Below are 24,091 nucleotides of genomic sequence, written 5' to 3'. Positions count from 1 at the left end.
CGACCAATAGCTTCGCCCTCGTCGTCAGGGGCTTCCTTCCTCCTCCTCGTCCTCCTCCTCGTCCTCGTCCTCCTCTCCTTCTTCACCCTTGGGACCTTCTTCGCCATCTTTCTTCTGTTCCTGGGCCGCGGTCTGCTGATCGTCTTCAGCCTGGCCCTTCCCTTCCTCGTTCTCCGTCTCCTTCTGCTGTTCATCATTGGCACCGTCCCATAGCTTCTCATCTACAGCTCCCGAGTCAAGGCCGTCGACACTTCCAACCTCCTCATCAATATCATCCTCGTTCTCATCATCTTCATCGCCCTTGTCCTCGTCTTCGCCTTCCTCCTCCTTGTGATCGCCCGTTTCACCTTCGAGCTCTTCTTGATCCATATTGACAGCCTCGGCAGAATCCTCCATCTCATCTTTCTCGGCGTCTTCCTTCTGAGCTTGCTGTGCCAGTTCAGACAGGTCTTCATCATCTCCAACATCCTTGCTGATATCCTCCGCACCTTCACCGTCACCGAGACCGGTTCCACTCTCCATTTTGCCTTCTTTACCTTCATCCTGAGATGCTTCGGCAGGGCTGCAGAACCCTTCCGATGCCACCTGCGTGAAAGTCTTGGTCAAGACGTAAGATGTCTTGCATATCTCACGGTGGACGGAGGTAAATCGGAGAGTAAGGTCTTGACAAATCTCGTAGAATTGAGTAGCAATGGGCAGAATGCTTGCCACAAGAGCTGCTGCCAGGGGAAGGGCACTGGAGGACTCGTCTTGCAAATTCTGCAGACGGTCGAGGACTCCAGCCAGTGATCCCGTGATTTCCTTCAGATGAAGTGCTTTTGATGCGCGTGAGAAGAACTCGTCACTCCGTGACATGAGGCCGTCGAAAGTAAGTCCGTTGGGAACATCCTTGAGTTGTTGCAGACCCACCAGCATTTTGTCGACGGCAGACATGAGAGATGCGTCAAAGCGCTCGATGGGCACGCTTCCTGCTCCAATCTGTCCAGCTGTAGGTACATGCTCGCTCTTGATCCACGGGCGGATCTGCTCCAACGCAAAGGACAAATCAGGACGATCGCTGACCCAGGTTTGAATGTCATGCCCCAACTGTGAAAGAAGCTGTCTGGCACGTTGCACAAGTTCTTTCTGACCTGAAGAAGCAATTCCGGCAGGCAGTGAGGGCTGGGACCTCAACGCGAGACACAAATCGTCAAGGGCAGCTTTTTTGGCCTTCAGCTCCTGTGAAAGTGATGTCACAGAAATGCCGGAGAAGCGAGAATGCACCTCAATGATCTGTAGAGCCAGGCCAAGAATTGGGCTGAGCCAAGCAATAAGCCGAGTCAAGCCCAGCGTCTCATCACCGCCAGCATCACCATCCTTGATCAGCTTGCCGGAGCCAACAGTCCACAATTGTCTTGCCTTATCTAAAGTTGAACCCAACTCGCTCAAGTCTGACAATGCTGGCGAAAGCACGCCTCTTTGACGTCGAATGATGAACAACAGGTACTCGATAGAGCCCATGCTGCGGGAAACTTCGACATTGCTGAGCTCATCAGAGTAGTTTCGCGAGGCCAGACGAGCACGAGGCAAAAGATCAAGCAACCTGTGGAAATAAGAGTCGGCGCTCTGAAGCTGTCCATGGCCCTTGGTGACATTGACGAGGTCAAAGGCGGAGCTCGTGGAAAGCACTTGCGACAAGGATAGCTGAGCTTCAATCAGACTGGTACCCGCATTACGCTTGACTCCCATTTCAAAGAGGCGCTTCAAAGTATCCGCAAAGAGACGGCGTTTTTGAACCTTGAGGTGTTGCACGTCATCCTTGTTCTCCTCTGTCAACGTCTTGGGCGTTGCGGATTTGAATTCATTGATGTTTTCAATGATAGAAACAGTGAAGTCGTCGAGGTCCTTGGCAATATCAAACTCGGTTGGAATAGACGAATAGAGGTTCGTCATGTTACGAGCGGTGCCATCCGGATTCTGGAACCGGAGAGCTCTGGAAGACCAGATTCCTTGTTGGGACTGGCAGGCAGGCAGGACATCTGTGAGCAGTACAGGCGCAAGAGTCGCCTGAGTTGGTGACTGGCTACCATGCACCTCGGTGAGATCGGGCAGTCCTTGTTCGAGCACTGCCTGAATGGGCTGAGCAAGAGCCTCACGATACTTGCGAACAAGTTTGAACAACTTGACATGCGATCTTCGGGCACTTTCCTTGAGGGCAACAATGTTTGTATCTTTCCAGCTGGCCAACTGGATTTGCTCCTTGATATCCTTTTCAAGAACCGCTCGTTTGTCATGAAGGATTTTCTCAACCGACGGCTCGAACGGTCGGTAGTGAGAGAGAAAGTTTGCCAGCGCAGTAACCAGGGGCGTGAGACAGTCGTAGTCGCGCGTAAATGCGACCAGGAGGGACTGGAAGTCCGAGACAAGCTGCAGACGGCGGGCGAACTGACCAAGGGATGTGGATTGGAAAAATTGTTCCAAGGTGAAGATGACGCCTTGGATGTGCGCACCCATCTCTTTCTCGCCATTCTCAGCCATCTGGAGAGGCACAGCTAGGAGCGCTTCGTAAGCCACGAACCACCACGAGCTCACATCTTCATTGCAGCGCTCCTTTTCAAGATCAAGGAGCTTTGCCCATGTCGTTAACTCAAGTCGTCGCCAGCCAACGGTGGTAGCCGTGATTTCATCGTACAGGGCCGCGGCCGAATATTCTCTGCTGGCAACCAGCTGCCATTCGTGAACGTAGGAATGGAGCTTCTCAAGCTTTGTCAAAAATTTGGCGACAGGCTCTGTGTGCTTGAATTGAAGAATCTCTGAACAACAATTGATGACTTCTTGCAGCACGGCGTGTTCGGGCCATGCAATCTGAATCTGTGCGAAGCGAGATTGAACTGAGAGCGTCAGATCGACCAGCTTTCTAGCTTCCGCCAAATTAGGGTCTGTGTAGAAGTTGTAATTCTTCTTTGTTTTCATCTCAGATCCGGTGTTCATGACGTCTTCCAAAAGAAGTAAGACAGCAGGAAGGTGACTCTGCGGTGACACAGGCGAGAAAGAAGTTTGACTTGACGACCACATGGAGCCAAGAAGTTGGCCAGACTCTTTCACGAATTGAGGAAGTGCGTCGCCAGAGCGCTGAGCGTTAACAATCTTCGCGTGGAGAGCTGAGATACGTACGGCAATCGCCCGGGGGTCAATGCGATCATTGACCGCGGCTTCTATCTGACCGTCGTCGTAAGTTGGGAACAGCTGGTGTAGCTCAGCGTCGTTGACCTCTTCTTCGTCTTCCCACGAACCGCGATATCGGTAAAGCTCGTTTTTTTCGGCCTCTTTCTCTTGATCCTCTTTTAATTGTGTCTTCCACAGGTAGTGGAAATCGGAAAAGATGCGACGGAGAGAGTCACGGAAGGATTTCACGTGAATAATACTCGAATCAGCATCTTTTGCTGTCCACAGGGCAGTCAATTCGTGCAGCCGCATTTCTACCGCATTTCCCTGGCTGTGCGAGGGAGCAACAACACTGGACGAAAGAACTGGATGCTGGTAGCCTCCCATGAATGGCGTGCGTTCGCTTAGAGGTTGAATATCCTGTACCGTGCTTGGTTGTGTGTCTTCACTTGAAGCCACGAAGAGACCGAGATCGAGGAGCTGAAGGAACCGAACAATCGGGACAGTAATATCATCGTAAGATCGATAGTTTGTGCTGAGGCGACTGCATAGCTGGGCGATATTGTCACGGAGCAGTTGGATCGTTTCCCGCGACTCAGCGATCATGTCTGACGACTCAACCATCTTTTCCGGGCTTCGTTTCACAACAGAGTTTATAAGGTTCAGGAATTCGCCATGCAAAAGGCTGAGCTCAGATTTCTCCGGACGAGTCACGGACGAAGGAGGCGGGGCAGAGCCAAGTTGCTGGATCTCTTCTTTCAACAAATTCGAACGAAGGTTGGATGACTCTCCAGAGAAGTTGTGCTCAAATGCGAGAATAGCGTTTGACTTGCTAGTGAACTCGTCCAGTCGTCGTTGATATCGTTGTCTTTGGACGACGAGGTCAAGTGAGGGATCAAATGCCTTGTCTGGCACGAAAAGACGAAGGAGAATGACCGCCAGCTGCACAGCTGCACGCCCAGTGACGCGGACAGCCTGGTCGCTTGTGATCGACTTAATCAAGGAGGAGACAAGGGCAGGGAGGGCGACCTGCGCAAAGCTAACAAAGTAGTGATTTGGAGGCAAGGTAGAATCTGTAACCACGGACGGATAGTTCCAGTTTTCGTCAGAATGCCCTCGTTCCAGTTGCTTCAGAGTCGAAAGAAGTTGCCCGACAGAGGTAGAGTCAAAGAACTCGCTGTGGCAGGAAACAAGCTCAGCTGTGAGAGCTGCAATGGCACGACTGAGAACCCGAGCTTGTTCAGTTCCAACATGCCCAGTGCTCAAGGTGATGGCCTCAGAAAGCGCCTTCGTTTCTGCTTGAAGCAGATCCATTTGACCCAAGGTCGTTCCATTGACAGAAGTCAATCGCTCCAAGAGAGACAGTGAAAGAACACCTCCAATAGCTAATGCTCCGCTGGATTTGACTCCTGCGCCCGAGAATAACGCAAGTCTGTTGAGCATCTCTGGAACCCGACTATGAGAAATTGAAGCATCTAGGGAGCGTGCGCGGCGACCCGCAAGCAATGGTACAACTGATTGCACAAATTGCTTTGAGTGAATAGCCTCAATGTCGTGGTACTGGCAAAGCGCCTCGAATTCTTTGGAGAAGTAAGGTTGCTGAGTTGCGTTAGAACGACGCACAGCTTGATTAAGCTGTGTGACTGTCTGCTTGATCTCATTGAGTAGCAGATCGCCATCAGCGCCATCCTGTAAAATGAACTTGTGCGCGTTCATTAGTGAATTCCAAACAGCGCTTAGCTGGGAAACTTCGACTCGGGTCTGCAATGCCAAGTCTGTAAAATGCGCCACGGTGTTTTCCAAATCAATCAGTAACGCCAGCTGATCCGGGGAGGCTGGCGTCACTTGTCTCCATGCATCCCACATTTTCTGCATGCTGAGACCAGTTGTGAGTGCCCATCCTGCTTGGAAACGGGAGAGTGCGTTTGCCAAAGCTCTCCCCAGGGGCTGAAGTGTGGGTGATGAATCTCCGAGGGATGCGCAGACGGTTCTTCCAATCTGCAAATACACCTGGAATTCGCCTTCGTTAAGTTGACTCAGGTTGGTGATTCTATAGATGTCATAGCACAGGCTGAAGACCATTCGTAGGGCAGACACGAATTCAGAAGACTCAAGACTCTCCTCGCCGAACGCATTGATATAATCATATAGAGCCTGCCCACAATCGGACAAGAAGCTCCCAACAGGCTGGGTCGAGTCTTTCATAAGCGAGGGTATTCTGTCAGAGGCCAGGGATCTCTCCAATCGTGTCATCTGGCTTGGCTTGTGTTGATTTGCAGACTCATTCGACTGTACCAGGCGCTTCTTTAGACGATATAGCTCCAACTTGAACTCCTGCAAGTATGCTAGAACTATAACCTTTGCGCGGTAGCGTCTACCTCCAATAACAGACAGCAAGGGCTCGTTGATAAGAGGGTGAACAGGCTGCCGTCTACCTTTGATGGCAAGTAGAGCACCTGACATGGATACTTGCTCATTCAGAACATCTTGGGGCTTCCAATTCTCATTCTCTTGGACCAATGAGACATAGCGTTGAAGATTGTCCGATACGCGCTCCTTCAAATCAGGTCCAGTCGAATTTGGCAAGAATATGTGAGAAGAGCCACCCAGATAATTGATGTCTGCTGGAGAGAGGTGATCGAAACAAATTTCCAAGAAATCTTCTTCGCGTGTCGCTGAGGACGTGGATGCCAGTGTCTTCGTGGACTTCCAGACATGACGTAGTCTGTATAATGAAGACTCGCATGTATATGAAGGAGTCAAACTTGGGGTTAATTCAAGCTGCTGATTTGCCATGAAACAAATTTCAGTGCAACGGTTACGCATAGCGCGAGATAGTTCGCCATGTCGAGGATCCATGGTCATGAAGAGACGGAATGCGGGATGGGGAGTGATCACTCTTGCAGATCCATCCTCCGTTCGCTGTTCGTTCAGAATGAGCATGCCATTTGGTTCAGTCAACGAATTCAGCCGATCCAAGACTGATGGATTGCAAAGGTTGGCGTTGTCGAGGATGACCCACGATCCGTTCTGAACAGCTCTTGTTAGAACACCTTCCGTCCACTCGAATCCCACTTTCATCTTGTCGGAATTTTCCATAGCATGCACAGATCTTGTGCCCGCTTGTGGAAACCCTCGAGAGTCGAATCGGGGAAAGACTGGCATAAAGAGGCCAGCGATGACAAGACGGTCTCCAGCGGCAGCTCTTGCAGCTGGAAGTGTTGGCAAACTTGCAGCGCCAACGCTACAGACTCAGAAACTGCTGCAGAGGAGAAAGATTCAATGACCTGCCTTTGTAGAAAGACTTGAACGTCATGTACCAAGGATGATATCTCTCTCCTGTGATCAATTTGCTCAAATCCTCCAATCAAATCCATAGTGTCGGTATCTGCGCTCAGAGCGAGCTCCTCGAGACTTGCACCATTGATCGCAGCCAGCTTTTTGATCAATGTTGTCTTGCCGCAGCCGGCGGGTCCAACAAGGATGCTGGGCCAACTGTTGTCAATACACAAGATGAGGGACTCCAAAATTTGGAGATCTCGTGGTAAGACTCTCACATTCGGCCCAAAGGAACGTTGCAAGAGAGGATCTCTGTTCAATATACCCAGGCCCACTTGCATGTAATCAGGAGTCAAGTTATGGAAGTAACTCTTCTCGTCAGCCTCGGGGGCACTGAATATCCGGTCATAGATTTGAGATACTTGCGTCCGGTCTTCCAGGGTTCTGAACCTCTGGCTGATCACAACGTCTAGGAAGTGCCTGGTGGAAATCTGCAAATCGCCACGGTCGGCTAATTGCAGCCAACGCTGAATATCACGGAGGTTGACTTCCCATGGGCCCCCTACAGCGCCGAGCCTGCGTTCTGTCACTATCGCCTTGTTCAAAGAAGAGATGAAATCAACGAGTTTCTCGGTTTGGGACTGAGGGCTTCCGGGGAAGAGCTTGGCGCAAATCTTCTTCAGGTCTGCATCGGTGAAGCTGTCCGCGTATACAACAGTGAACCGGTTCACGAAAGATGCGGGAAGGCCCTTTCTTCCACCACCTTGATGGTGGGGGTTCTGGGCCGCGAAAAGTACAAAGTCAGGGTGGCGCTTGAAAGTCTGGTCCAGCTCAGCGATGTAGACCTGCTGCCGATGATCCAGACAAGAATTCAGACCTTCAAGAACCGACTGTGAGGCCAGGTTCATTTCATCAAGAAGAACCCAGTCACCGCGTTGCATTGCTCGCAAGAATGGGGCGTCACGCCATGTGAATTGTCCAACATCCCCACCTTCAACAGGAACATCAGAACCAAAAAGGTCCGTCAGGTCTGTTTGCTCGGAGAGATTGATTCGCGTAAGTGGCTTTCCAAGAGCTTTCGCTAAAGCAGTGACCAGCGTTGTTTTTCCAACACCCGGGCTACCTTCCATAAGGATAGGCTTAGAGGACTGCAGACCACGAGCAATTCTGACCGAATTCGCTACTGTGGTCGGTGCATCCATGGTAAATTGTGGATCAGGGTTCGCATCACCGACAACAGGTAACGAGAAAGGACCAATCTTCAAGTGGCCAGAATCGAGAGAAACGGTCGAATTTTGCCAGTAGATCTTCGAGGCATCCACACTGAACAGCTCGCCCACTTTCTCGAGACACTTTTGACGGTTCTCATCCAGATTACTCAAGGAGACTGCAAGCATGGCAGCTGGATTGGCACCGAGTGTATCAACGAAAACCATCGCAGCACCTTGAACCACAGCAAACTGAACGTCTTGGTTCTCGCAAGTATTCACGAAATCAACCCAAGCAAGAAGATCGCGCAAAGAGAGTGATGTGTTAGTTGCATTCTGGAAGGTGATTTTGAACCATTTAGCGAAAAGAAGCATCGACCTTGCAATCTTCTCATCCTTCAAAGTGAGTCGCATTTGAAGAATCGGCAATATATCCTCATCTTCGGAGAGTTGAGGAGCCCAGATTTCTGTCATGCGGTTTCGCAAGGCAGCTGAGAGTTCCCGCTTACCATAGTCGCCACCGGGGTTCATGGTAGACATGAATTGAAACCCTGCATGAGCCACTACCATCGAGTCAATTGGACCTTTTTCCGCCAAGAGAATCGACCTGGCAGGTTCCAGTACACTGTTTAGTCGCTCGAGGACGGAGTCATCAGCGAGTGAGATCTCATCCAGCAGGAAAAATTGACCAGTTCTCATGGCCGTAATTAGGCTGCCGTCAGACCACTCAAAGAGAGCGTTGCATCGAATCAGGTTTTTCTCAATGCGATACACGACGCTTTGGTCCATTTCCTGCTTCCTCTGACCGTCAAGCGAGAAAAATTCATGCTTCAATTGCTCTAGTGATAGACCTGCAACTTCCTGTCCATGGAAAAGATGCTGCAAGTCTTCCAGCACCTGCTTTTCAATCGCTGCACGGTTTCGAATAGGTCTCTGGGCACCTATCAAGTCTCCCGTCTCCAGATTAACGTGAGCGTTGACGATGAAGAGCTCGCGTTTAAAAGCCTCAGCCACAGCTTGACAGAGCTGCGTTTTGCCACATCCAGTCTCGCCAACAAGAAGAATCGGTTCGTTGTTCTTGAGAGCCCGAGAGACGAGGACGAACAGGCGACGCATTGCTTTGGTCCAGACGATGCCGGAGGGTAGTTCAGCGGCCTCCGGTATACTAAGCCTCAATTGATTCTCGCTGTAAAGCAAATCATCGTCCAATTTTACTTTCATCACTTCCTCAATGACACTCTTCACTGCGGCTTTCTCCTGTGGGTTACGTACACGCTCAGCGAGAAGCATATAACCATTAACAGCTAGCTGCTCACGGTCGTCAGCATCGCGAAGAGCCCAGCGGAAAAGGTCACGGAGAGTAGCGAAACTGTTCTTCTGCTCGAACAGTCGATTTGATTGACGAAGTAATGAAAGTCTGCGGTAAACCGAGACAATACGGCTGCAGAAAGATGGCGCGATTTGAGACCGCTCTTTGAGAATGAATTCCAGTTCACTCTCAGGAATATCATCAAAATGGAGCTCAAGGAAGCGGTTCCGAAATGCACGTGAAAGTACTTTTCTGCCCCCATAAAGACCAGCAGGATTTTGTGTAGCAAAAAGCATGAAGTTCGGGTGCGGATGGACGACCTCCTGAGTCTCTGGAATGAAAAGCTCACGATTGTCGTCGAGAAGACGATTGAGCGCTTCAAGAACATCAGATGGGGCCAAGTTCAATTCATCCAGAACAATCCAATACCCGTTTCTCAGCGCCTCCACGAGGACACCCTCCTGGTATCGGAGACTGCCGTCGTCTGACGATATATATGAGCCTAGGTATTCCTGCAAATCCGTGTGTTCGTGGTTGTTAATACGAACAAACTTGTTGCCGGAGACCTTCGCTAAGTACTCGATCATACTTGTTTTTCCTGCTGATGTAGGACCCTGCAGCAAGACTGGGAAACGACGCGTCGAGCTAGCCCTGACGAGATTCTTGAGATTTTTCTCAATGAACGGAGTGATGATATAGTGCGGCTGCTCTTCTGGTGTCATGGGTCCACGTCGCATCCAATAATGCTTGAATTGAACGTAGTCAAGACCATCGTCTGGAGCACGAGGTGTGCGACCAAGGAGCGATTTCGCATTTTTGGCATTTTCGAAGATGTATTTCTCCAGCAGAGGTGATAAGGATTGCTCTGATTCCAAACTGAGGACAGTGAGGAAACTCATGCTGAAGCCTTCATATATGGCTCGCCTCAACCCGTACACGTGGGCATGGTCAATGACATAGATTAAGGCTCGAACAAGGGTTCGAATGCTGAAGTGCGGCCGCTGCCCAGCTCCATCTGTTAGCTTGTTGCTGTTGCTGAGCTTCTTGGTCTCCAGATAAAGTTGTGCAAGATCAGACACGGCTCTCTGGTCTCCGATTGTCAAGTTGCCGAGATATTTGTCGATCAGAGCTAGCAGATCATCCAGCTCGGTATCAGGGGAGTGAACGTAGAATTCGGTGAAGCGCGATCGTAAGCCGGGTGGTAAATCACGTTTCCCGGCATCTGTGGCAGGGTTCATGGCACCAAAAATGCGAAAATCGGAATGACCAAAAACACGCTCTACATCTCCAGCCTCAGAAAGGAGAACGGACGGTGAGCCTTCACTACCATGATTCAAGAGACTGGCGATGTTCTCAAGAGTGTCGGGGGATGCAAGGTTGATCTCGTCCAAGAGGACCCATTCGCCGTTCCTCAAAGCCCTGACAATCTTTCCCTGTACGAAGGCAAAAGCGAACTTGGCATCACCTTGAGAGACCTGAGCCTCAAAGTCTGAAAGCTGAGACTCGAAACTCTCCCAGCGTTGTCGTAACTGCTGGTATTTTGGTGAGTCAAGCTTACGCTTTTTGGCCGGTTGCTGCTCGTCGTCATCAGCATTGGCCTTGCGTGCTGGGTTGAAGACTCCATTCGCTAAACGGACAGCCTCATGCCAAAGATTGACCAGACGAACCCAGTTCCCCGAGGCAACACTTCTGGAAACTGAGGCAAGGAACTTCTGATTCTTCTTGGCAGAGAATGTCAATTCGAACAACTGCGTGAACTCATCAAGCATCGGCACTGCCATGGTACGAATGCTCACAGGCTTGAAGCCTCCCAGGAGATCCGTGCTCTCCGATTGCTGGGAGAGATTGACGACAGTTAGCTTCTGGCGCATCAGTGTCGCTAGCTGTTGGATCACTGTGGTCTTTCCAATACCAGTCTCACCAACAAGCAGAACAGGCTCTGCCATCTGCACAGAGGCGGCGACTTGTTCCATAATCGAGAGTGCCGATCTCGTGGAAGCAAATCTAGAAGCAGCAGCGGCGAGACGTTGTGCTGCACCACTCGGCACTTTGATTTTTTGCAGAACCTCCCGTCCGAGTACCAGAGAGCTGCTTTTATCGTGGTAGGTTGGAGCACGCTCTTCTAGGCAGAATCGCGCACGCTGAGGCGATATATGAAGTGCCTCTGCGACTACACCAGCCAGCGAGCTTTGCATTGACTTTTCAGGGAGATACTTGAGAAACACGTCCACGACATCAAGTAAGATCTCATCCTCGATGCTCTCGGGTGCGGCTTCGAAGCCGGTCTTCGCGCCGATAAGTTGGAGCCGGCGATGCAATCGATTGCAGAGTTTGATCAAGTCACGAAAGCCGGGGGTTCGCCCCTGCGAGCCTTTGATTGCTAAGCTTCCGTGGAAAGCTGAACAGACCCTTCTGTAAACTTCCATAATTGTTGGCACGCGCGACTCCAGCAGAGGGAACTTTTGCAAGATTACATCTTTCATCTCATCTATTGACAAAGACTGGACGTGTACTCTCTGCCACAAGCGACTACCGAGCATCGACGAGCTCGGCGCAATCTCCTCGCCGGTCATGTTGTAGGATGACTTCATTGTGGCAATGATCTTGAAACCCTCTGCACATTTAATTCGCTCTCTCCGACTTGCAATCGTGAGCTCTCCTCGCTCGATGATGGGAAGAATGAGACCAAGGACTTCTGATGGCGCGCGATCCAGGTCTTCGATGAGTACCCATCGACCTTCTCTTGCGGCCTTTGTGAGCACTCCAGGCTGCCAAGAGAAGGACCCGGTCGCAGATGACGTCGCGTACATCCCAAGCAAGCTTTTAGCGTCCGTTTGCTCGTTCAGATGTAGAGTGATCATCGTATCAGCCTGGCCCATGTTGCCAGCAATATCATTGATCAACGACGTTTTGCCGGAGTTGGGCAGGCCAACGAGTAGAATAGGCTTGGTTTCAAGGAGTGATCGCGCAATTCGACGAATGTTCGCCGTTGTTGTCGGGGTCTTGACGACTGACGACTCAAAGGCCTCCGCATCTTTCATCCGAGGCACTAAGATACCGCAGACATTGGCAGACCTGGCCGTAAGAGCATTTTTCATGCCATCAACCAATGCCATTTCTTCACTTTCCAGTGACGTGGTGGATTTGAGTCGCTTGTGATCTTCCAGGGTCTCCCATCGCCGCTCTTCCCACAAACCTAGAAGACGATAGTCGATTGTAATGCCTTCCCAGTGGCCCTCGATGGGCTCGACGCCGGTATTGATGTGCAGCATCTTCTCAGTTGCAGCATCGGCGGCATGCATGTAGAGAGCGAAGCATCGGATCGCAAGGTATCGGATGACGCGGTCTTCGTGGGGAAATAGTGATTGTAGTTGAATCGGTGACACGACTTTGGCGAACGTTTCCAGATCGAATGACATGAGTCGGAAGAGTGCAAGAAGTATCTTGCGAATTTCTTCCGAGCCCAACTGCCGCAGTGTCAATTCCTTGGAGCCCGAGAGGGCAGATAAGCTGCCACTTTGCGAGGAGGCATGCTGGCTTGCGAATGGAAGAAGGTATGCCGCGATTGGTAAAATCCGGGCGAATGCCGCCAAAACATCAATTGGATCGGCTCCAGTATCTGGTCGAATCCATCGTGCTCCAAGCTCAACGATCAGTGGCTCGTAGAGCTGGAACACGCTCTCTGTGAATTGACTGTGAAGTGCGCTAAGAGCGAGCGCATGAAGTTGTTGAGTCTCCGAGGCTGACTGAATCAAACCGGCCAGCTCGTTCGGGAGCTGCTCGAGCAGCTCCGACTCTGTAAGAGTCCTCTCATAGACGGGCCTTCCATTCATTCTGAGCCCGGCCGCAAAGAGGATCTCTTTGGAATGAGAATAGAAATACGAAATGAAGACAGAAACTCTCCGCGACTTTTTTTTTCTGCCGCCGAAGGTCCCAGCCCCACTGAGATGATACCTCGGTCACCGCCTGGCTGTGGGCGGCATGAACTGGGTGACTGAGGCAGCCAAGGGGGGGCCCCACCCTTTCAGTACGAAGTTTACAACAAACGTACTCCGGACGTTACGTTACTGACAGCTGGTCAGCTTTGCCTGGCTGAGCAGCCTCTCGATGAGCGGGCGGACAGGGCTGGCGCCGCCCGGAGCGGGCACCCTCGAATGCCAAGCTGCGACAGCTCCGATAACGAGGCCGCCGATAGGACAAGTTGCCTGCAGCGACACGGTCATCGCGAATTCGTGTTCATTCAGATGATGTCTGCGCTTGATGCAGTATTGAGGACTATTCACAATGTCGTTGATGGGTCGAGCCCTGAGCCGTGAGGATCAGACTTACGAGACAGATTCAGCGCTTTCAGAGCAAGGATCGAGTAACCCGCGATCTCAAACTCAGAACGAAGACGCCGATGGGTTTGAGCCGTACGTGCGTTGATTCTTCGACTCCTGGCCATGCGCTGACACGGCTCTGATCATAGCATCTCCTTTAAGCGAAAACAGAAGAAGCCATCTCGTTTCAGCCTGTCTGGTTTGCTCTCAAATACCGCTGGCGGTTCGAGCAACGTCTTCTCCTTCCATAGAACACGCGATTCGAGCGATGGAGACTCCTCGCCTTTACAGTCTCAAGAACCAATCGGCCCCAATGGAGATGCAAGTATGAAAGACGGTGGTCCTCGAGACTGGTACGTCGAAGGCCCTGGTCGGCGAGTTGGCTATGACGATTTTACTGCTATCGATTGGATATACGAGTACACGAAGGAACGCCAACGGAAACGACTACTATACTCAACTGGCCAGGGCATTGTGGGGTATCTGAGACGATTCTTCGAAGCGAGCAATGTTTGGCTTGTCTTGATTGCGACCGGGATCGCAGTCGGGCTTCTTGCGGGGGCGATTGACATCACGACGGATTGGTTGGGGGATCTCAAGATTGGGTACTGTCGAAGTGGCAGTGGAGGTGGGAAATTCTACTTGAACAGAAGTTTCTGTTGTTGGGGCTTAGATGGTGAGCATACATGACAGCCCAAAGCAGCCCTCTCGTTGCTCTCGAGACTAACGTCATTCCCTAAAAAATGTGGTAGACTACTCCAAATGTATGGACTGGACGCCGTGGAGTTCAGCGCTGACCGTTTCTTCGAGTGCGGGCGCGTACATTACTGCGTACATCTTCTATATCGGTTTCTCAGTGAGTTCACCATTGTTGTGGGCTGAGTCTCGAAAACTGACTAGCCAAAGGTCGCTTTTGCCCTATGTGCATGTATCTTGGTCCGCAAATTTGCGATCTATGCCCGGCACAGCGGCATTCCAGAGATCAAAACTATCCTTGGAGGAACGGTGATCCGCCACTTCATGGGCCCATGGACGCTGGTGATCAAGTCTCTCGGGCTAGTACGTCTCAAAATCATTTTGGTGCGTGCTCAGTTGGCTAATCTCCCTATTTAGTGCTTGGCGGTTTCGTCCGGTCTTTGGCTCGGGAAAGAGGGTCCACTAGTACATGTTGCATGTTGTTGTGCCAACATCATGATGCGGCCATTTGACAGTCTCGCTGGAAATGAAGCAAGAAAACGCGAGATCCTCTCTGCTGCGGCTGCGGCGGGGATTTCTGTTGCCTTTGGTGCTCCCATAGGTGGTGTTCTCTTCAGCCTCGAGGTGAGTACTTCCCCTGATTTCTAAGTCTTCGAAATAAACGTGGCCCACTAATCCGACGTAGCAATTGTCTTATTACTTTCCGGACAAAACAATGTGGCAAAGCTTTGTTTGTGCTATGGTGGCTGCGGTTACTTTGCAAGCAGTCAACCCGTTTCGCACAGGAAAGATCGTCTTGTATCAAGTGACATACACTCGAGGCTGGCATCGCTTTGAAGTCATACCATTCATTATTCTTGGTATCATCGGCGGGCTTTTTGGCGCGTTCCTCATCCGGGTCAATACCAAGATCACCCGGTGGCGTCGATCCCGGTCTGCCTCGCGACCCATTGTAGAGGTTGTGGTCATATCCCTCATAACGGCTTTGATCAACTTTCCGAATCATTTCATGAGGGCTCAAAATTCGGAGCTGGTCCAGGCTCTTTTCGCAGAATGCACGAGCGAGACCTATGATCGCTTCGGACTCTGCGTCACTGGGGCAGGGGCTTTCGGTGTGGTTACTATGCTGCTCCTCGCTGCCGCTCTTGCTTTTCTGCTTGCTTCGGTCACTTTTGGTCTTGATATACCCGCTGGTATCATCTTACCTTCAGTGGCAATTGGTGCATTATACGGCCGCGCACTTGGAATACTCGTCCGAATGTGGCAAGAGGCCTATCCAAAGATCTTCTTATTCGCCCGATGTGAGCCCGACATACCCTGTGTGACTCCAGGTTTATATGCCATTATTGGTGCAGCATCTGCTCTAGGTGGTGCCACACGCATGACACTTTCAATTGTTGTTATCATGTTCGAATTGACTGGTGCCCTCACCTATGTCATTCCCATCATGATTGCCGTCATGTTGTCCAAATGGTGCGGCGATATCTTTGGAAAGCGTGGCATTTATGAATCTTGGATTCAACTGAATGAATATCCTTTCCTTGACCACCGTGACGACAGTACTCCACCAGACGTCTACGCACGGCGGGTGATGACTCATTTCGACGATTTGGCTGTGATCACCGCCACTGGGCACACGATAGGCTCGCTTCGCACTCTCGTGGCGAACACCACTTATCGTGGGTTCCCCGTCATCACTGAATCCTCCACTCCGGTCCTTCTTGGATATATCCGGCGGAACGAGCTTTCCTTTGCTTTGAATCACTCTGCCTCTCCTGGAAATCGAAATCTCGCAGATGACACGCAGGTGTTCTTCATTCATCAGCCGTTCGCAGACCCCATTGAAACTTTGGACCTTCGTCCCTGGATGGATCAGACCCCAATCACTCTCAACAGCAATATTAGCTTCCTGATCGTTCTACGCATGTTTCAGCGGCTGGGTTTGCGATACGTTCTTTTTGCCAACAAAGGGGTTCTACAGGGCCTGTTGACCAAGAAAGATGTCTGGTCTGTACTCAATGGGGTTGAATTTCGCCGTCAAGAAGCTCTGCGTGAGGAAGAATTCCAGGACAGCCGCGAGGCTGAGGAAGTTGGTCTGCTTCAGGGTCAGGAAAGAAGTAGTTTGAGTGACTCGGTGGGACAGAACTCAATATGATCTCTCCCAGGCAAAGGCTATCTGCATTGGAATCTATTTAGTCGGTGTTTCATTGCCTTGTACTACGTTGTACAATTTCCAAGCCAAGGTACCTAGTGTAGAGATACAACTTAGAGCAAATATGCAGCTGGATCCATAATACATCCCTATCTTACCTAGTTAGCCATTTCTCTCGCGTTCTGGAGATGAGGTCGGCCTCTAACCAACTGGAGCCTGATTGATATGATGAATTGAGATGCCCAGGACTCGGGCGGCTGGTGGACAATTCCTAAGATTGATTTAGGTAGGTGTTGGTCGTGTTTCCATATTACTGGTGTCGGGCGGGTCCTGTCGCAGTGTCCTTTCTCGTCTAGAATCAGGTACCTAGACTCGTGCTCGGAGCCTGGGTAAAAATTCATGTACGCACAGTTACTGTTGCTAACAGAATGAATACTCAATGGTATATTTATGGTCCACCAGACGTGAGCTTCACACTCAGCACCAATGACGGCGCAACGAAAGCAACATAATTTTGCTTGACATTATACCTTTGGGCCTGTCCCATACCCTAGGGTTTAAATAGAGTGTAATACTGATCTCTTTACAATTATGAATATGCAATTGATGTCTTGAATCTTTTTTTGGCTTCGGCGCTTTGACCTAAATTTTGAGAGAGCTTGACCGCTTTGCCCTCAAGCTTGACCACCGCCTCTATCACCGCCGCAGATCAACGTCCAAACTGACTGTGTTAAGGGAACCCACCCATAAATCGTTTCCTCCAAGACTGCTTTCAATGCCCAATCCAGACCGTCACCATATTCGGTCCGACTGTCAAAATGGTGGATCCATTTGAATCCATTTGACATGCGCATGGCTTCACCCAGCAACTTCAACATCTCAGCGCATCGGTGACTTCCTCTCAGAAAGCCGCTCAATATGCGCTTAAGCACCGTGACTGGGATGAAGACCTCCATTCGTGTATTCTGGAGCAGTTGGAGCGGGTAAGATGAATCAGTGCCCTTGCATTCCTGCGCGGGGATCCATATCTAATGGAACGATCTTGTAGAACAATATGAACAATCGAGCAAACATAATGTCCTTTATCGAACAATTCTGCGACATGGCCACGAAAGAAAACCATCTACCTTATGTCCGAATGATGCAACGTGATATCCTTCGAGTGGTAGATGCGGTGGTACCGCCCGACGGGTCTGGGGCAGCCAATGTCAAGCATGTTCGTCATGTACTCGAAAACCTGCGGCTCAAAGGGGTGCTGTCTGTGCAGAGAGTGTGTCCGAGATCGAGGCAGCGCTCAGAGATCGCGATGTCAACAGTGAGCAGTACGATCTTGACAACAGTGAATTATCGCGCAGCGGAGATGGTGCTCTGTCAGGTAGCAGGAGCCCCCGTCACGTCAAACCGTCTGACATGCGTTTGGACAAGAGGCAAATCGAGCAAAGAATCGAAGAGGATCGGGAACGAAACAAACGTCTTCGAGAGAGTATGTGGGCCGTGGGCGGCGGGGACCAAGACGAGTGGCACAAGTTCAATGACGACCTCAGCGACATCGACGATGACGACTTGGGCAACACCGAGGAGGAAATGTCCGAGCGAGATCATGCAGCTGCTGCCATGCGTGGGGATCTCTGAATTTCGATTGCATTCACATGTGTACATACATGGCGTTCGGGCAAAAGTTTTAGGTCTTGGGACAGCATCGGGTTGCATTGTTTGGCGCTGGGCTACGGGCTGGGACTCAATTTTCTAAACATGAGAATAATATCAAACTCCAGGTATGAGAAAAATTTCTCCTTTTTTTTTCTTGCCTCGCATGGAGTGTCTTGAGGTGAGAAACTTCTAAGTGGCGCAAATTCTTTAGTCTGCTTGTGTAGCCGGCGGGAGAAGATGGCGCGGGACACTACGAGACTACGTTGTTGTCGGCGTCATGAAAATGAAACAGGCTTTGCGTCACGGAATGCCAAAAAAAAACAACCCAAGAGTTCTGTAAGTAGAGACACACACAGGAGCTCTGAAGCTGTATCCATTCGAGAACTCTTGGGACTCATAAGGAGTAATGGGGGCACTACTGACTCCAATGCATAGATCAACTAGGCTCAATGAGCCGTGCCAAGAACTTGTGGAGATAGCCGGGAAATTTTAAGGCCGAGCGATTTTTTTTGGGTTTGGCACATCATGATCCAGCCATCGACCACTCGAATTTTGCGCATGAACCCATTATTCTGACGCGACAATTGCTTGCCTGCAAAGCTTCCTGCAGATTCTATGTTCTCGAATTTTGTCACTGCAGCTAAAGGTCTCTTCACGCGACAAGAATCCGAAGACGCACTCAACACTCCAACTACTGCTTCCGCAAACGCGCCCGCCATGGTCGCTGCGACTAGGAAAGGGACTGTCCCTTCCCAGAAGAAGGAAAACTCGAAATCGAACGGCATGCCTCAGCAGGGAAAGCGCAAGGCTCAGCCGGCACCTACAGAAAAGACGGACGATAAGCAGAGCAAGCGTAGAAAGAGGAATGCCCGGGAGTTGGAGAACGACAGCACCGATGATAGCGCGAGCGAAATATCAAATGAGCTGAGCGAGGACGACAAGCACGCAGACACAAAGAATCATTTCCGATTCGGAAGCGAAGAGCCACAACTATCAAACTCAGCCACGCAACCGGAGCTGGCTTCGGCACAAGCGAGTCGGGATGATGACGACAGCGACAGCGACAGCGACGACGATGCACCGGAGGCATTTGATAATGCAACCGCGCTATTGAAAATCAAAGAGCAAGCCAAAAAGCAAGAGAAAGCGAAGCAACAGTATGTCCAGCGTCCCCTCTGAACCCCATGCTTAGCCACGTAAACTCACATCTTACTCCAGGGAGGATCAACTGCGAAAGGATAAGCGACGGAAGCTTGATGAGACTCGCAAGTTGCAAGCCAAGGCCAAGCCAACCGAAGTCACAGCCTCCAGCGAAGATCTTTTATCCGAAAGTACCACGACCTTGCTGGGAGACAACACCGAAGATGCGCGACGCCGCGCCCTCCCTGCATTGCTTCCGGATGATATTCTGAATGCCGAGCCAGTTGCCCGTCCCCCAACGCCGCCTGCCGATAACTTCGGCTTTGCAATCCCCAAGAAATCGAATAAGCTACGGTTCTTGGAGAAGACCGAGAAGCCCCCAAAGGACCTCCAAGTGGGCGATGTCACGATCCGGGTTCTGGACGCACCGGCTGTCAAACAAAGTTCCAAGCCCGCGCTCCCCCCCAAGGCCTCCAAGAGTGGACGGGGCACAAGAGAGGGATGGTTGAAGCAGCAAAAAAGTACAGCGCATGTGAATGGTCTACGAAGGACAGCAGGCGGCGCAACAGGGTTCAAGCGCCGATGAGTTCTTCAGGGATTCGTGTGATTTGGGGAAAAAACTAAATGTTAGGGCGCATTTGGGCTCATGGGTAATGGCTGCATTTATATCAATCATAGGGGGGTTGTGATCTTGAATTGCATATTGACTTGCACATAAATATGAACCTCATCCGGACTCGAAGTTTCCTGTAATAAAAAGAGAGACCTATACCTCGAGGCATGGCGTCAACCTGTAGTAACCTAGCTTGTCAAGTCAACTAGTTCCTCCCAGCGCAGATTGGAAGCCTTGTTGTATGGTCATCAAGCATTCTTGGGGCTGATTTCTACCGTGTAAGGCCGGGAACTAGGCTCCACGTCCGGATGGCCGTATTGCCCCTATGTCTCGGTTTTCCGTACGATCGCGATGGATTGTATGGTGTAGCTCATACTAAGTAGTAGGTTAGTAGTAGCACCATTTCATCAGTTTGAGAGTATCTGACTGGCCCCCGGTACCTTGTCCTTGCTCCTACGACGTTACTGGGCGGAGGTACCCAGTGATGTACTGGCTCACCTCCAGATTATTAAGAGTGGAGACCGTCCACTCCCTTCGCAGTTCACGTGGAGAGCTCTGACCTTGGAAGCTGTGAACTTTTTCCCCAACGTCGTCACTGACCAATTCCCTTCCAGCGCGTCTGTTGTGTCCTCTGAAGCGAACAAGATGTCTCCGGCCGCAGAAGAAACGCCTTTACTGCCGCAAGTGAACCCGGAGTCGCCAAAGTCAACCAGGCCATCCCGGTCGGTGACGTTTAACCCACTGACGACAATCAGCACCTACGGCGGAACGACCTCCTCCGACCCGACCTTTCGCCCTCTGCAAGCAAGCTCTCCTCCGGTTCAGAATATCAATGCCACCGGAGGTCCGACGAGGTCGGGCAGTCAGCCTATGCTGTCGGCACTGAACAGTAAACTTCGACGTCGCAACAGCCATGGCGCTCCCTTCACCACGCCGTCTCCACCCGCTTCCAAGATCGGTCCGCAGCGAACGACGAAGAATGCGCAAAAGCTCAAGCTCCTTCCAGACCCAATCACCGCCGAAGAAGAGGAGAACTTGGATGGTGACTTTCCGCGAGATGTGTACTCGCAAATAACCCGCATCAAGGAGCCTGCTGCTCGCAGCCATGCGGCTCGATTGGGCAAAGCCGACCGCGACCGCATCCCTCGGGTGACGGCATACTGTACCGCCAACTCCTACCGACTGGAGGGAGTGGTGAAATTTCTCAAGTCGCGCGCCAAAACGCGCGGAGCCAATCCGAAGCTGTTCGACGAATGTGTTTACTCCCCCTTCGACTACCAATACGAGGAGAAGCAAAAAGGCACTACGCGGTTTTTCTCCAGCGCAGGGGGAAATGGTCACCATGAGCGACGAACCAGCGAGCGGAGGTACTCGGATAGCGCTGTGGAGGTGGAAGACAATACGAAATCGCGGAGAGAAGATCTCATTGACTTTCGCGAAGACGCCGGCCACCCGGGTGATGCCAATTCTGAGCGTGCCGTTTCAACTCCCCAGTCTGACGAGCCGTTTGATATTGACACCACCATCCACACCCCCGAGGTTTTCCTATTTGATTACGGTACGGTCGTCATCTGGGGTATGACACCGGCACAAGAATCACGATTCTTGTCTGACATATCGAAATTTGCATCCTCGATTTTGAGCCCCGATGACACCCAGATCGAGAATTTCAATTTCTACTACGCGCGTGAATACCAGGCCAGGATATACAATGACTTTATTTCTCTCCGGGATCCCCGGAACCACATGATCAAATTGGCCATTTCACATGCCTTGGCCCAATCCGTCAAGACCTCACTTTTCGAAGACCTCTTATCAGAAACCATCGCCGACACAGCCCCTCTACCGGCGCAAATTGCACAGACTGGTAGTGTCAACTTGACACGGAAACAGATCAACATGCAGATTGGTGAGCTGTTTATCCTGAGAATCAATATTCATTTGCAGGGCTCTGTCCTCGACAGCCCAGAGCTTTTCTGGGCGGAGCCGCAATTGGAGCCAGTCTATCAAGCAGTACGAAGCTACTTGGAAATGGATCAGCGGGTCAGCCTGTTGACAGAGCGGTTGGATGTCATTGCCGACCTTTTGGCGGTGCTCAAGGACCAACTGACCCATCGTCACGGAGAGTATCTTGAGTGGATTGGTAAGTCAATCGGGCAACAGCCGGATCGTGAAAAAGTGGAGACGGTGCAGGCTAACGTGTCGGGTGTAGTGATTGTTCTGATTGGTGCAGAAATCTTGGTTGCAGCCATCAATATTGTCGTCGACTTGTACGCTGGGGTGGATTGATTCTCAGGATAAAAGACAATTGGGTTGAGTTGTGCTTTCTACCAGGGGCACCACTGTGCAGTTTTCAATAATTTCAACTTATGGTTGCAAACTTTCGGGGCGTCAGGACTGGGGGTTGAGCGTCAGAGCTTTGCATTCAATCAAAAAAGGTTCGCAATGGGAGGCGCATTTAAATATGCCGGGACCTGTGATCGCTGTGCACTTACGAGCTAATTAGAAGCATTCAGTGGTCTGCAAGAACGATGCCAAGATCGGTATAGTGTCTTGCTATTATTTGGCTCACTTCCTTGTACCTGTGGTGCAGGGCTTGGTTTTTTATGTGATTTTCACGGTTGACTCAGGCATGGAGTTGCGGTGTTGGAATCTTTTCGTTGATGGTGGATGGACACGTGTTTTTGTGCATGCAATTAGGTATCAACATGTATTTCTACTGATGTGGGCTATTCACAGGCTAAATGCCTCCTTCAATTCTGTATTGATTGCACCTAAGAAGGTGTGGCACCCTATTTCCAACATTCACTGCCCATCTGATCGACTGGAAGCTCCTATTAGGCACTTGGACGAAAATTTGCATCTTCCAGTTCAAATAGAAAGGATGCCCGTGATATTTAGGGTTGAGCGAAACAGGACCTAGGCTGACTCCAACTCGTTCGCGGAACGGAGAAAAGATTCAGATAAGATAGCATTAGAGAATCCTGCCTGATTATCCATAGACGTGGGCGGAGGCTCAACCGAGCAAGCCAAAAGGGAATAAGATCGAGAACCAATGAAGAGAGTAGGGAGAAGAAGAGAGGAAGAAAAAAAAAAGACACAACAAAGGCCCATCAGAAGACAAGAAAAGAAAAAGTGAGAAAGAGGAGAAAAAGAAGGGAGAAAAAGCGAAAGCGATACCATTTCGCTTGCATAGCACGCAAATATCTCAGACCTTTTTCACCCTTGCTCGTCCTTTGGTTCCTTGTCATCTACGTCCATTGGCGTGGCATCATCATCCTCCGCCGCATCGCCAGCGCGTGCCTCTGAGTTTGCATCTTGGTGATCCGCATCTGCACCATTCTCGCTATCCTGTGCACCGTCGCTCCCCTTCCGCACGCGAAATGAGGAAGTCAATTCTTTTTGACTGGGGGCTGGAGCCAGGCGCGGTAGAGAGGAAGACTTTGCGTCCCCATCACCGCCTGCGTCGCCGGCGTTTTCTTGGCCACCATTGTCTTCGTCCCCGCCTTCAAGGGGGATGTTTGATTTCCGTGAACGTTTGATGCGTAGTGGGCGTTCCTCGGGCTATTGTTTCAATACCGAAACCAAAGAACAAGACCATTAGCAGGAACTTCTCATGTGAGAATGGGTTAGGAGGTGAATAATATAAAGAACCAGGAAGCATGTGGGAAAATGGGAGGTAATGGGAGAAGGGCAAAGAGAACAATGAAAGAAGAAAAAAAGGGAAAAAGAAGAAGAAAAAAAAACCACGCATTTCACATACAGTTGGAGGTTGCTCATCCGAACTTCCCTCGGTCTCGTCATCCAGGTCCACGCCGTCTGCGACCTGCTCACCAGCACCAACCTCATTCAGAGCCGACACGTTGGACATCATCGCAGCCGCGCGGGCACGGAGTTCTGGATCAGCTTTACCCGCCGCAGCCTCGTCCGCCATCCCAGTGACTTTTGCCAATCGCTCCAGCAACATGCAAGATTCGAGGCGCATCTTTTGAATGTATTGGTAGCCGCGAAGATTTCGAGTGCGCATGAGGTCATTTTCTGCCTCCACCTCTGCAAGACGCTTCTTGAGGGCGGCGCATTTGCGCTTGTATGCGATTTCAACGCTGGGTGGGTTGGTCGTAGTGGTAGAGGTGGTTGCGGGTCGAGCTTCCATGGTGGCTGTTGTGAAGAGAATTGAAACTGGGAGAATGTGGAAAAGAGAGAAGAGAAGGTGAAGTTGAAGTGCGCCAGGGAATCGTCAAGAGTTGCGTTGATGTAGAAGTGGTGAAGCGACCAATACAGGGCGTATGGTGACGGGACTCGGGGACTCGAAAAGGACTACGGCGATGAATGGAATTGAGAGGCCGGGATTGGACTAATCAAGGCGATGGAAAGATTTCAACCGGCAAGTTTTCATTGAAGGATTTTTGGGGTCGATCTCAAAAGTGCAGCCGGTCGGGAAGCTGTGTAGCCTGGCCAAGGGAATTGCGGAGAAATGAGATCTTGAGAATCCAAGGAGCCGGAGCTGCCTTCGCATGTCTACGCCGCCAGCCATTTGATTCTGCCGCGATATCTTCAAGGCGGTGTCCTGCACCGAATCGC

The 24,091-nt window shown here is 50.9% G+C and overlaps 6 protein-coding genes across 6 annotated transcripts; 4 read left to right on the top strand and 2 right to left on the bottom strand.

Moving 5' to 3' along the window:
• Nucleotides 1–24: 24 nt before the first annotated feature.
• Nucleotides 25–12,773, bottom strand: POX_e07236 (Midasin; the record flags this gene model as incomplete). The annotated part of the gene is made up of 2 exons (XM_050116043.1): nt 25–6,349; nt 6,397–12,773. 2 exons carry the CDS (start codon nt 12,771–12,773, stop codon nt 25–27), a joined length of 12,702 nt encoding a protein of 4,233 aa, XP_049968503.1.
• Nucleotides 12,774–13,224: 451 nt separating this feature from the next.
• On the top strand, nt 13,225–16,110 carry POX_e07235 (H(+)/Cl(-) exchange transporter 3; the record flags this gene model as incomplete). The annotated part of the gene is made up of 6 exons (XM_050116042.1): nt 13,225–13,352; nt 13,409–13,935; nt 14,012–14,115; nt 14,166–14,318; nt 14,373–14,579; nt 14,641–16,110. 6 exons carry the CDS (start codon nt 13,225–13,227, stop codon nt 16,108–16,110), a joined length of 2,589 nt encoding a protein of 862 aa, XP_049968502.1.
• Nucleotides 16,111–16,882: 772 nt separating this feature from the next.
• POX_e07234 (uncharacterized protein) lies at nt 16,883–17,739 on the top strand (the record flags this gene model as incomplete). Its single annotated transcript, XM_050116041.1, has 4 exons — nt 16,883–16,911; nt 16,991–17,090; nt 17,156–17,323; nt 17,377–17,739. 4 exons carry the CDS (start codon nt 16,883–16,885, stop codon nt 17,737–17,739), a joined length of 660 nt encoding a protein of 219 aa, XP_049968501.1.
• Nucleotides 17,740–18,372: 633 nt separating this feature from the next.
• On the top strand, nt 18,373–19,483 carry POX_e07233 (uncharacterized protein; the record flags this gene model as incomplete). Its single annotated transcript, XM_050116040.1, has 2 exons — nt 18,373–18,914; nt 18,976–19,483. The coding sequence occupies 2 exons, from the start codon at nt 18,373–18,375 to the stop codon at nt 19,481–19,483; spliced, it is 1,050 nt and encodes a 349-aa protein (XP_049968500.1).
• Nucleotides 19,484–20,155: 672 nt separating this feature from the next.
• POX_e07232 (Sad1-interacting factor 2) lies at nt 20,156–21,799 on the top strand (the record flags this gene model as incomplete). Its single annotated transcript, XM_050116039.1, has 1 exon — nt 20,156–21,799. One exon carries the CDS (start codon nt 20,156–20,158, stop codon nt 21,797–21,799), a length of 1,644 nt encoding a protein of 547 aa, XP_049968499.1.
• A 930-nt stretch (nt 21,800–22,729) lies between these two features.
• POX_e07231 (uncharacterized protein) lies at nt 22,730–23,663 on the bottom strand (the record flags this gene model as incomplete). The annotated part of the gene is made up of 2 exons (XM_050116038.1): nt 22,730–23,074; nt 23,274–23,663. The coding sequence occupies 2 exons, from the start codon at nt 23,661–23,663 to the stop codon at nt 22,730–22,732; spliced, it is 735 nt and encodes a 244-aa protein (XP_049968498.1).
• Nucleotides 23,664–24,091: the final 428 nt, after the last annotated feature.

The sequence above is a fragment of the Penicillium oxalicum genome, chromosome V (assembly GCF_001723175.1).
Source record: "Penicillium oxalicum strain HP7-1 chromosome V, whole genome shotgun sequence".
In the NCBI taxonomy this organism is placed as follows: domain Eukaryota; kingdom Fungi; phylum Ascomycota; class Eurotiomycetes; order Eurotiales; family Aspergillaceae; genus Penicillium; species Penicillium oxalicum.
This window is presented reverse-complemented; position numbering and strand designations above follow the sequence as displayed.